The sequence below is a fragment of the Chelonia mydas genome, chromosome 3, assembly GCF_015237465.2.
Source record: "Chelonia mydas isolate rCheMyd1 chromosome 3, rCheMyd1.pri.v2, whole genome shotgun sequence".
Lineage (NCBI taxonomy): Eukaryota > Metazoa > Chordata > Testudines > Cheloniidae > Chelonia > Chelonia mydas.
Window position 1 is genome coordinate 173,004,091 of NC_057851.1, and position 13,255 is coordinate 173,017,345.

Sequence of the window (13,255 nt, forward strand, 5' to 3'; positions counted from 1 at the left end):
GCCAAATTCTACATTCACTTAAATACCTGTCATTCCTGCTAATGTTCATGGGAGCTGTGACATACATCTGAAAGCAGATTTTGGCCTTATTATACCAGAGGAGTTCTTATCTAGGGAGAGGATAAGGGTAACCAATCCCTACTGGAGTTTTTGCATTAACATCAGTTTAAGACATTATACTTAAACTCCAGCCTTTATCTGACAGTGCCTCTCTTTGGAGGGTGCAGGTTTTTAGACAGACACATCTTTATTGCATTGAAGTCAATGGGGAGTCACACGTCCATCTAGGAGTAGAGTTTCTTTGTTGTAAGTTGGCCCTAAAATAAAATTTAACTCAACAGGGATGAGCTCTGACCTGTTCTTCTGAGTGAATATTGTGAAAGGGGGGAAAACATGAATTCTTATAGAGAAAATTAGTAGAACTGAAAAGTATATAACTTTGCTCCTGTACCAGTACATTTACATATAATATAATGCTCAGACATTGAACATGTAAAGAGCCTAGCAAGTCCTTGATTCTCACTCAGAAAATGTTGATGTTACTTTTTATGTGTACTGTAATATCTCAACTCTGATTGCTTTGCTTTCTGTTCTGGGGAAGACTTTAATTTACTGTATTTTTTTAATACTGTAGTACTAAAAAGCTGTTCCCATTTAACACCATCACACTCTGGAGTTAGACAAAAGCAAGAAACAAACAATAATAACAAAGTCCATCAGGCCCATTCCTTCCTTCCTTCCTCCTAGTTTGACTTTCTTTTTGGCAATGTGCCATGTGACTCTTTTTTACAATATTTATTAGTCGCATTCACTTCTGCTTCAATCCATTACTTTCACGTATTTGAATCTTTTGGGTAACCTAGTCCAAATGTTGGGCTTTCCTTTTTCTCTCATCTAAGTATATCTGCCTGTAGTCCACTTCTACCACGATGATTGAGAACCTCAAAAATCTCTTCTACTTCAAGTCCTCATTCAAAGTGTTTAATACTCAAAGTTGTGTCAATGCTTCAGTTTGGTAGCAGTGAATGCTTTCTACCCAAACAAACAAACAGAAGCTAGACTTCTCAGTATTATCGTCATTTTCTCTTCTTGTTTGTCTAGTGGATCAAGTTTTCCATTACTTCTGAAATCTCAGGAATAGAGGACTTTCATTAAGGGTGCCACCAAACAATAATTCATCAATGAGTGGTAGCTGATTTCAGTGATATGTAATGGTAGCCCCAGTAAAATAACAAAAGGATATTTGACTAGCATATCTTTTATTTGTTGAGTTTCTTCTGTTAATATTTTTTGAATGAGTGGGCACCCCAGATATTGGAGGTGGGGAAACCTACTTCCCCGCCCCCATGTCAGTGGAGGTATTAGATATATTTTTATTTTCACTGTTTTAAGATGCAGCTGATACAAATAAAAAACTCACATCAGGTTTTGTATTAAACAAGTAAGTTATGTTGTACAAATAGTCTTACAAAAATATTTTCTATTATTTCTCCTGAGTTCTGCTGTCTGCCTTTCTCTCTCATTCTTTTCCTAAAAGTATACTTGTGTACAGCGTCTGTTACATTTAAAATTCTGTCTGTATGAGAGCTTATTTTTCTAGGTCATACTTTTCCCAAAGCTGAGTTTAGATTTTGTGCATTTTCTTTAGGCCTATTCAATCTGAGAATGCTGAACTATGTAGTTTAATCTGCAAATATTGAAAAAATGGTAGAGGACTGTTATACAAAAATTAAAAACAAATGTAATTCAAAATCTATATATTTTGTATATCTTCAAAAGCTGAGAGTTTTTTAAAATCTACTCCTCTCATATTTTTTTAAACTCCCTATTCTTGAGTTCAGATTATAAATTTCTCTGTGTAGGATTATAAGGGACAGTAAAGAGCTAAATTCCCTGTATGTTTTATTCTAAATTTTTAACTTTTACTAACCCCAGGTGGGTAGATGGACTTTGGGATACATAACTGTGGCCAGATGTCTCTTAGATTCTGGACATTCTACTGTTTTCAATACAGTGTTTTCATACTTCTTGGTGGTCAATCTGTAACAGTTTTATGCTCATGTGTCCCAGTAATGTTAGGGCCAGATTCTGCCACTCACTCGCTCTATGGAGTGCCTTAGGTCTCTTGTAGGAATCACAAGGACTTCTGAAGGTATAACGCACTATTCAACATGAGTAAGAGTGGAAGAATCTGTCCCATTGTTTAGCAATTTCTGATTTAGCAAAAGTGTATAAGCAAACAGACTAAGATCTTTACTTGCTAGTTGAATAAAGAAAATTGGCCTATGTGATGGGCATGCTACTGGTTCCCTTCCAAGCTTGGGAATGACAGCTATTGCATACTTTCATACAGAGGGATGTTTTTAACTACCCTTTTAATGCCACATTAAACACATGACGGGGCCTATCAATTTCTTTAAAATGCATATTAACAATCTGTATGAACCCAAGGTTTGCCATTTTTCATATAGGTATGACTATATAAGACTTTTTTTCTCTGAGGGATTGTTCATGTGTCTGTCTAAAAATAATTCTGGAAGTTTTGCTTTATTCATATGTATTTAAAAAAAAAATTGGGTTTTCTGTTACGTAAAGTGTTTTTTTTTTTTTTTTTTTTTAAATAACTGGTAGATTAAATTTTGGATGGGAAACAGTTAGCTCTTCTGTATTCCTAACTGTATCTAGGTGCATCCAATGAAGTGAGCTGTAGCTCACGAAAGCTTATGCTCAAATAAATTTGTTAGTTTCTAAGGTGCCACAAGTCCTCCTTTTCTTTTTGTGAATACAGACTAACACGGCTGCTACTCTGAAACCTGTATCTAGTTTGTATTCTTTTCCGTTTTTTCCTATCCAACAGCTTATCTCATTTCCTTTTTTTGTATACCTGAGTGATCACATGTTTCAGCACCTCAGTTTCCATATATGTTGCTTTGTGGATTTATCAAGATAGACAAATAGCAAACTGGAACCTCTTCTTTAGTCCATGCAGTAGTGCTTTGAGTATGTCAGTTTATTAAGCTTTGGCAGAGAAGCATAAATGGAAACAGGTACTAAAATGCATGCCCACTCATCCTGATGCGTACTCTTCAGATAGGAAAGTGATGGCAGAGGAATGAGTTTATCTACAGGAGGTGCAGAATATTTTAATTGTTGCGTAGAGTGCCTATCTTACATAAAACTACCCATGACTGACCGCATTAAATATTTACTCCCTATATTGATGTAAACAATCATCAGTCAGAAATAAGGAAGTTACAGTAGAAGCTGTTATCCGGCCCTGTACCAACCGGAAAACTCTATAAACCAGCATTTCTAATCATCACAGAAAGTCTGGTTTATAGTCCAGTTGACGTGGGGCCGGCAAGCTCCCTACCTGGCTCCACGTGGCTACCCGGAAGCAGTGACAGGTCCCTGCTGCTCCTAGGCAGAGGAATGGCCACAAGGGGTTCAGAGTGTGGGAGGAGGCTTGGGGCAGGGGGTTAGGGGACTCGGGGTGCCAGATCCAGGGGGTGCTCACCTCGGGCGGCTCCCTGCAAGCGGCAATGTGTCCTGGCTGCTCGAAGGCGGAGGCGCAGCAGGAGGCTCTGCGCACTACCTCTGCCCGCAGGCGCCGCCCCTGCAGCTCCCATTTATCCTGAGCCCCCTCCTGCACCCAAATTCCCTCCCTCTTTGTTAACTGGCATTTTTCACTTACTGGCACCCCAGTTCCCCCAACATGATGGATAAAACAGCTTTTACTATAAAAAGAATCAGAAACAATATATGTAAATGTCTTGTGTTGTGCCCTGAGGCTTACTAGACGAGGGCAAACTTAAAGAGTGAACTTCAGAGTCAGGTTCCTTCAACTGAGAAAGTTCTGGCACTGCTCCTAGGGAGTAAATCTCCAGGACACAGGAATCTCCCAGCTGATCTTAATGGCTGCAACAGGGTATAGTTTGGAGATGGCCTTTCATAACCAGATTCTAAGCCATTCATAGCTTTAAGGGCCTCTTCACTTCTAAAAGAAATTCCAGTGCAGATACTAAAGTCCATATGTTTGAGCCCACCTCACTCCAGGTGTGCAGCCATGTTCTGCACTAGCTGGAGTTTCCGGGTAAATTTGAAGGGTAATCCCACGCATAGCAGTCCTTGGCCTGGAAGTGACATGAGACATGGATGACAACAGTGAGGTCTGCAGTGAAGTGGCTAGTTACCAGGGTGGATAAAAATCAATGATTTTTTTTGATAAAATGCTTTGAGGAAAAAACCTATCTAAAGATAGTTTTAATTAAGATACATTATAGCTCAAAGATATCATGGAATCGGGATTATAAATTCTAAAGTATGAGACAATATATTCATGTAATGTTTAAGAAAAAGTTTTGTAAATGAGTTCCAATAGTTCATGGATTAGGGACCCAATCTTATGGGGTTCCACAGGCTTCTGTATAGATTATTTAGGTTAATCTTTCTATCTTCCCAAGGGGACTTAGTGCTCAGTCTAGAAAATACCATCAGAGATGCTTAGTTTTGCAGTTCTCAAACTATAGATTTGTGTCTCCAGAGGTAACATGCTTGTTAACAGCAAAAATGTTTTAAAATAAATATATAGAGGGGAGAAATAACCAACCTCAACTCTATTGTCCCTCTGCAAATTTGTGTACACCGAGTCAATCCCTTACCTCTCTCTAAAAGTGCAGTTTCGAAAAGTTCAAAGAATAGAAAATTGTTGGGGGCGGAATAGATCTGGACAAGGAGAAGAAGTTTGGAGATAAATGTGAGAAGCGAGAGACATATGTTTGTTTGCTGTTGAAGAAAAAAATCCAGAATACTTAATGTTGTTTTAATTAAATAAAACAATTTAAATGTCTGTCTGGTCATGTTCTGCTCCTAATACAGCATGGTAAGAAAATCCTCCAAATAGTAATGATTAACCTGTTGAATTGGAGATACACCTCAACCCCGATATAACGTGACCTGATATAACACGAATTCGGATATAACACGGTAAAGCAGCGCTCGGGCGGGGGGGGGGGGGCGCGAGGGAGGGGAGGCTGTGCGCTCCGGTGGATCAAAGTAAGTTCGATATAAGGCGGTTTCACCGATAAAGCAGTAAGATCTTTTGGCTCCCCAGGACAGCATTATATCGGGGTAGAGGTGTAGTTCAACCTCTCAATGACTTCATAAATATCTGCTTCAATTACCTTTGGTAAATGAAATAACCAAACAATCATTTTCTGATATAGCTGTAAAATAAATCTGAAAAGTTTTCAAAATAAATCACTGTTTAAAAAATGTATAGTGTGTACCTTCTAAAAATGAAACCTACATCTATCTCTGAGTTGTGAAGAATATGTATTAAGGTTATAACAACCAACAAGAATGCACTTTTATGTAGAAAACCATGATTAAATCGAGTCTTCCTGACTAGTGATTTAAATCAAATGTATTTAAATCAAATCCACCCTGCCAGTTATCACCTCTCCAGTCATAGGAGGGAAAGTCAGAAAAGAAAAGATGGGGAGGAGGAGTTAGTGGGTTAGAGATTGGATTTATGGCTTATTACAACAGTGTTTATATTCAGTGTCTCTTCACCTTGAATGGTCCCTTGAAATAGGTGTTAACTACTTATTGCTAAAGTAATTTGTCCCATCTTGTATTGAGCAGGGACACTCTTGAGTACATTTCCCAGACCTGAAGAAGAGCTCTGTGTAAGCTTCTCTCTTTCCAGCAGAAGTTGGTCCAATAAGAGAGATTACCTCACCCACCTTGTCTTTCAAATATCCTGGGACCAACATAGCCACAACAAAACTGCTTATAAGGAAGTGTGTGATAATTTAGGAGTTTCTCCAAATCCACCTTTTCTAAACTCTCCTCAGTGTTAAAAGCATGATAGCAATTTGTGAGAGCATTAACAACTTAAAAACTGTTTCTTTAAAAAGGACATCATCATGTGTAGTTAATTAAAAGAAAAAAAAATAAATTCCAGATACCAGACCTTTGCCTGACTCACTTTGACAATTAAGGCTCAGCCATCATTTGTTTCTCTCTCTCTTATCACTGAAAGAACCATACAGTAGGGGGAATGGACAAAACTAAGTGACCATACAGAATAAACAAAAGCTGACAAGATGTCAAATGCATACAATAAAACTACCAAATTGACGAAAAATATACTCTGATCTTTCAGTTGTAGTGACAGGTGTGGCTTGTAATAGTAAACCATTTGTGAAGTGTGATGATGTTGATGTCCCTTTAAATATTCACTGTTAAATATACATGTTTTATAGACGAGTCAGTGCATGTAAAACAACCATTTTTGAAAAATAAATAAGGACTTTGGACCTCAGTCTTTTCAAAAGAATTGTGTGGAGTCCCATTGACAAATGAGGTTCTGCCCAGGTAGGGACCCAATCACATATGGCAAATTGATGGGTCTCGCGCTTTCTTTTCTTGGGGAGGGTTCAGGGCACTCTTTCTCGCCCCTGAACTGGGGTATTAACTGCTCCACTAGTGTCCTAGAGGAGGAGAGTGGAGAGGGAGGGACCCGGGCCCGCCCTCTACTCTGGGTCCCAGCCCAGGGGCCCTAGGGATAGCGGTAAACCGCTTGAACTAGCGGTTCCGTCCCCTGGACTACTTCCCTCTTCTGCCCTTCAGCTTGTGGGGCTTCCTGCCCTCCCCCTGCACAAACCAGGTGTCCCTTTACCTAGGGTCTTGGTCTTCTTAGCCCACCGCAGCACTTCTCCAAACTCTCCTCTGCTTCCCTCCAAACTGCTCTCTGCTCCAACCCCAATCCCCTCTGCTTCAACTCCTCCAAACTTCTCTCTTCTAACACTCTCCTGCTGTCCTCTGGCCATGCTGTATCACACACATGATTCTCTTGCAGGATTGGGGTGTGTCTCTTTCTATATGAAGTGTAATGGTCTCAGAATCACTCTTTATGCTTTGCTCTTTAACTGGCTGGTCCTTTAAAAAAAATCAAATTTGCTAAAAGTAATGATAAACAGTATCCTTCTTTGTTTATAATTTGTCAAATTTATGTCCAAAATGTTTTTATGAACTTATGCCCTGATCCTACAATGAACTCCATACAGGCCCTGGTTGTAAACTCAAAATAGAGCAGACTTGACGTATTATTAGCAGCCGATCTCTGAGTGTGAAAAATCCAGACTCCGATACAGCACTTTTAGCACAGGATGTTAAGAGTACTTGGCAATCTGATGAACAGCTTTTTTCCATTTTATTTGTGTTGATCTCCCCCACAGTGCTACTCAGCAAGTGGGATTCACTATAATTTTAAAGTAACTGCGAACATTTACCAGTAAATATTATTTGGCTGGCAAAATGGGATAGGGGAGCCAAAAGAAGAGTGAAGATGGGCTGAAACACGCCATGAGGATTACAGGGAAGATAAATAGTAAAAGATGATATAGAGTGGGGGAGCAGATACCAAAGGGAGGAGTCCCAACAAAAGAATAGTTATGGAGAGGGATTAGACAGAATGGGAGCAAATTATCACTTCTGATAATATTTTTTAAATTAAAAAACAAGATGTTGGATTCTCTTCCTCCACGTGCCAACTGTTAAGTCAGATCCTGGTCTTTTTGTATTCTGTAGAGCAGAGTAAGTTGGAGCATTTAACCTAGGTCTGAATTTTGCCACAATCTTCAATTACATGCATGCAAACTCCCGAGAGATGGACACTCTGACATTCCTTGATGGGAATCCTGCCCCCAAACTACCTTCTACTTTTCACCCGTATGTTTGGTTAGCTGCCCAACAACTGGTTGACCAGTCCCAATCAGGCACAACACAAAAGGTGCCGTAGTGCCACAATAGTGCTGCATAATATGCATCTCTATAATTTTCAAATGTTTATGGACCAAAAGTCAAATGGAGTATTTGATCAGTGGAAAAGATGACATTTGTCTGTAGACCTTTGATGATGCTTAATCCCACACACTTTAGTTGGCATACTGAATTCTTGTATCACATATGCATTGCAAATATGAGAACACCGTGCAGTCCATGAAGACAGTCTGCCAGATAATCACACCCTCTGGAACATGAGAATTTTACAGATAAGAAAACTGAGGCACAAAGAAAACAGAAAGTGTGGCAGAACTAGAAGTAGAACCCTTGACTCCCAAGCTTGCACTTTCAACCCCTAGATAATATTTATTGTTAAAGATGCTTAGTGTAATTTCTATGGTCTTCAACAAAGGCATGGAGAAAGAAGTTATTTCATGTTCCACCATAGTATAGGAAGTATATCCAAAGCATGGTATTTGAACTATTAGTAGCATTGAATTTTGTCTCTTCTCATGAAAGACAGGCCTTGAAGCAGCTGAGGCACAGAAGTCTGAGGAGGTGTCTCGGAAAGCAGCTGTGTTTCTGTCTATCCTAGTCTTCAGCGTGCACGATAATTAAGTGTCCGATGTGTTACCAGGTTATAAAGCCATTCCAAGGATTCCAGCGATAAGCCACAGTGACCATATTTAATATTTATAACCCTATGACCTTAAAATATAGATACTTTTATGTGAATATGGCGTATAAAAATAACTTTTAGAGTGTGTCTACAGGGGGAAATAGTTTACAAATTGTTGATGCATTGCAAAAGTATAACACACACTGTGTTTGAGGATTCAGTAATTCCCCAGAAAAAACAGATGTTAACTCCTCTGCAAGGCCCTAAATTCTTTTACCCTCCTCCCACTCCTACAGCTTCCTTCATCTCCTTTTTTCCAGCTTGACTGCATACTTCCAGCTACACTGCCTCTTATACTTCAAATGTCTTCCTAACTAGTTTGCTCCTCCAAACCCACCTCTTCCAACAATCACTCTTTTCTTCATCAGTAGTCCCCACACGTGAACTATTTTTCAGTGACAGGGAACATGTTTTAATTGCTTTGAAGAGTGCCATGTAAATTGCTGCAAGATACTATTTTTCATAACTTTGTGTTTTCTGAATTTTACACAAATAACTGACATTTCTGTTTTCACAAAAAAAATTATACATTCATCTCTCTTTCTGGGGAAGGATATGAGTTAGCAAACCACTGTCTTGTTTTCTGGTGCAGAAGTACTCAATCAAATGTCAGTGAACATCACATTAATGCCTGCTAATGTACTGGCCACTCTCATTTGAGACTCTGACTAATGAAATCAGCATCTTAAAATGTAATGGAGCTAATATACTTAATGCAATGTGTTTTGCAAGAAGGTAATAATAATAATTTACATTTTAAAATTTGCCTTCATGTGCAGTGTTAACAAGGAATATCTTTCTAATATAGCATCCTACATACTATATATTATGGCAGTAATAGCAAGCATTGCATTTTTAACTAGTGTTTAACTACATTATTACAATAAGGTAAGTTGAGCAGTTAAAGTATGAATACAAGGTCATCATTATGTTAAGCCGAGTTTTGTACAAAAAAGCTTGCAGTCATTGTTGTACATAAAAATGCTCATTATGTGTTCTTTGTTGTACTGACTATGGAATGTTGTAGCAGCAAGTATTTTCAGTAGGTTTTTCAACTTGTAGGCTAGTATTTCACTGCTATAATTTGAAATGGAATAATAGTGTTGAAGGATGGGTTTCACTTGAAATTTACACACCGTGAATAAATTTGTTCCTGGTGTAATTCCTTGGATTTTAATTCAGTGGTGGGCAACCTGCGGCCCATCAGTGTACTCCACTAGTGGGCTGCGAGACAGTGTTTACATTGACCGTCTGCAGGCACGGCTGCCCGCAGCTCCCACCGGCCACAGATAAACTGGACCCATTATAAGGGACATCTGACTCTGCATCTGCTTAGTGCATGTTAAAAACAAAGTTATAACATCTTGTATTAGCAGCAGAGTGGCTTTCAGAATAATAATAATAATAATAAAGTCACACAGAGGGCGCTGTGATACATTCGTGTAGTTGGTTGCTCGTTGCAAGTGATAAAACTTCAAAACTTATAAAACCTAGATAATGTATATTGTGTATTAGCTCAGTTTTATAATAAACCACAGACTACAGTGTCATCAATCTGACAAGCTAACAATCAAAGAAATTCAGAGTTAAAACAAAATCCAGATTGACTTTACATTCTTAACTAATTTTTTTCTTTAAAGCACCAGCTCATTTAGGATTAGATTATGCTTCTAGATCCAGCCTTGAGCCGGGGTCAGTGTGTAATCTGCTTTTCCCCAGGAGTAGTCGTAGGAGGCATGGTGTCTCAGAGACTCTCCTCTAAGGAACAGTTCCCTGGTGCTCCCTTTTTGTGCAGGAAAACACAACTGAGAGAGGAATCTGCCTCAGCCCTTTTATAGGATTCTTCATGCACACCCACTAGAACCCACTTTGCACACTCCTCTGCACAACCATGGTAGATCAGGGCACAATCTAGTCCAAAGTAAATTACAGCTATGACTTCTTTAAAGTTGCCCTGCAAAACAAAGAAATTGGGCATGTGCTGATTTTGCTGCTTTATGGTGTATAAAGGAGGTCCAAAAGGGTTTTTCTCTGTGTGGTTTTACATTAAAAATTTAGATCTTGTCTGTCCTGGAAAATGCTTGTCTCTCTATATGTGGGAATTTTTACAGAAAATTCCACCTGTGTTAGCATCAGTTCAGCTGCATGAGCATTAACAAAACTGTGAGTGCTAAACACAAAAGTTTCAGCAATTTCATTATGTTGGTAAAATTAAAGAAGTACAAACCCAGTAGCATGGACACAGTTATACTGATATAACAATCTTTATACTGGTATGGCTTATTCCAGTACAGGAAGGCGAATAAAGCCATATCAGTAAAAGGCACATTTATACCACTAAAAGTGCATCCACATTAGGGGAGGTGTACCAGTATAACTATTCCAGTAAAGAATTACACCCATAACCTATAGTTATATGGATACAAAACCTCTATGTAGACCAGGCCTAAGAGGTCTTCCAGCAAATGCAGGGAAGATTGTACTTGATGTTTCCTGTCAATCCGTTTGTAGGTCTTTATTGGCATTCCAGAAGTTCATCCTGGGTTGATAAGGGTCCTAGTAATCTGAAAAAGCTCTTCAGAAATAAAATATGGATCATTATTTTGATCCAATGATAGGATTGTCTTGGTGTTTAAAAAAAAAAAAAAAAAAAAAAAAAAAAAATCTGAGACATAAAAATTTTGTATAAATTAATTATTACTGATCCATGGTCGCATGAACCTATGCATCCTCCTTTTGAAAATGCAGCATTTCCTTTTTCAATTAGTATAATTCTTACGTCTTCACTAGAGCTGCTCTCTTTCTAAGTCAGTCTCCAGTTTTAGCTTGGAGTTGCCAATGATGTGTAAATGAGGTGACCGCTTTGGGGGGAAAAACCTCAGTGAACAACAGAAAAGTGTATTTTAATTAAATAAAATTAGCATTTACCATTTTTCTTTCATAAATTAGGGAAACTTGAATATTTGGCCCATTTTCATATACCACGTCCAGTATGTTAATGATCAGTTAAGTATTTCTGATGACTAATTAGCCACATATGCAACTGTAAATAACATAGCCCTGTCCCATCAATGTCATTCCCCTAATTTGCTGGATGTTTCTGTAACCTATTGTTTCCTTAGCATTTGTTGAGCTATTTAGAATTATATAAGGGTGATAGCCCTTGTGCAGTGAGAGCGATGCAGGATTTCAAAATGCAGTAAAACTATATTATGCTCCTTCCTATCACTTGAAAAATACACCTGTCCACAGGAAATTGGAAAGGATGCTTACAACTGGAAATTGTTTTTAACTTCATAATCCTGTGGGTTTTTTTTTTTTAACACCAGATTAAAAAAATAGGATAAAATCTCTCCTCTTTTAGTTTTATCAACAGGCTATAAATGGTAAAGCCCACACAGAATGAAGTAGTTTGCGCACATCTCCACTTTGCTTTAGCGTCCTATTTATAGATTCATACTTCTCCCCCTTTTAAGATTCAACAAAAATGAGATTTATTTTCTCCTGGCTATTTTGCTAGATGCACATTATCGTTTGGGATTTGTTTCAACTACTGAAATTAACTCTTTTTGGTTATTCCTGCTGCCATTGCTATCTTAGAAGTCTTGCATTGCTTAAAAGATGTCCTATAATGTGAAAGTCTACGATTTAGCTACAAAAAAATGACTTTAAGGCAGTAAGAGTCTCTGAACTACAAGGAACAGTTAGCACCTAGTACATTGTTGGCATCATACAATCATAAGTTGGAAGTCACACCTGAAATGGTCACTTCCTAATACTTATGAAAGGAAACTAGAGTATTTTGAAGCAGAAGGCATGACTTATTCTTAGGATGTATTTGGTTGTGTGTGCAAGGTAGACAGGTTTTCTTAAGTTTTGAAAAAGTACTGAAAGGATCAGTATAAACACAATAAAAATTAATAACATCAGCCTCCTCTAGGTACTCCCATTTTAATCGATCACTTAAACTATTTCCTTGCACTTCTACCTTAAGTTAAAATAAGTTTCTCCCTACATGGTAGCACAGTGCCCAACACAATGGGACCTCATTCTCCTCTGGGATCTTCGGGTGTTACCACCATATAACAAATAATGTTGATAATAATCAACTTGTATTGGTCTCTATGTTGGCTTACGATAAACTTAATTATATAAACAGACCAAATTCAAATGTATTTGTCTCAAACTTGGTACTATCACCCTGGTCTTCTTTTCCCTCCTCCATTTTGTTCTTGTTGCATCTTGTCCCTACTTATACCCAGTTCCTGGAACTGTAGATGGATGCCACCAAAGTCAGTGAGGCTCCACATAGGCACAAGGGAGTCCATCTGTACTGAGGCAGTTGCAGATAGTGATCTTAGACTATAAGCTCCAAGAGGCAGGAACTGTCTTAAGAGTATGTTTGTACAATGCCCAGGATGGTGAGGCCCTGGTTCTAATTGGGGCCTCCGAGCACTAATCCTTTAATATAAAAATTAATAAAAGTATAAGAAATACACTGAATTTTAGTGTGGTGTTAAAATTATATAGAACGTAGGTTCCTCCACGGAATAGTGATGGCAGTGGTGATGGTAATGGGATGGTTTACACAAGTGGTGAGCCAGTGTAATTGAATCCACATGTAACAGGAAAATATTAATTGTGGAGGTTTGCCAACTTTGTTTAGAAGCTCTTTTCACATTGTGAAGTCCTTCAGCTACTCTGATGCTACTCAGATTTAGGGCTTGTCTACACTACCGCTGGATACTAGACATGATAAATGGACCTCTGAGTGCTCTCCTGTCA

The 13,255-nt window shown here is 38.4% G+C and overlaps 2 protein-coding genes across 11 annotated transcripts in view; one reads left to right on the forward strand and one right to left on the reverse strand.

The window, feature by feature from the left end:
* The window catches only part of ASB3 (ankyrin repeat and SOCS box containing 3), a 126,607-nt gene that overhangs the window by 21,737 nt on the left and 91,615 nt on the right, over positions 1-13,255 (forward strand). The window lies entirely within an intron of this gene.
* The window catches only part of CHAC2 (ChaC glutathione specific gamma-glutamylcyclotransferase 2), a 29,025-nt gene that overhangs the window by 11,404 nt on the left and 4,366 nt on the right, over positions 1-13,255 (reverse strand). For 3 of the 5 annotated variants that reach the window (XM_043543815.1, XM_043543812.1, XM_043543813.1), the window contains one exon: positions 10,900-11,045. The exons of 1 other annotated variant lie outside the window; for it this stretch is intronic. In XM_043543815.1, the coding sequence (XP_043399750.1) occupies positions 10,900-10,995 (96 nt within the window). In that variant the 5' untranslated portion in view covers positions 10,996-11,045. Of the gene's footprint in view, positions 1-10,899; positions 12,932-13,255 lie in introns of all 5 variants that reach the window. One more of the 5 variants, XM_043543814.1, reaches the window with a different exon arrangement.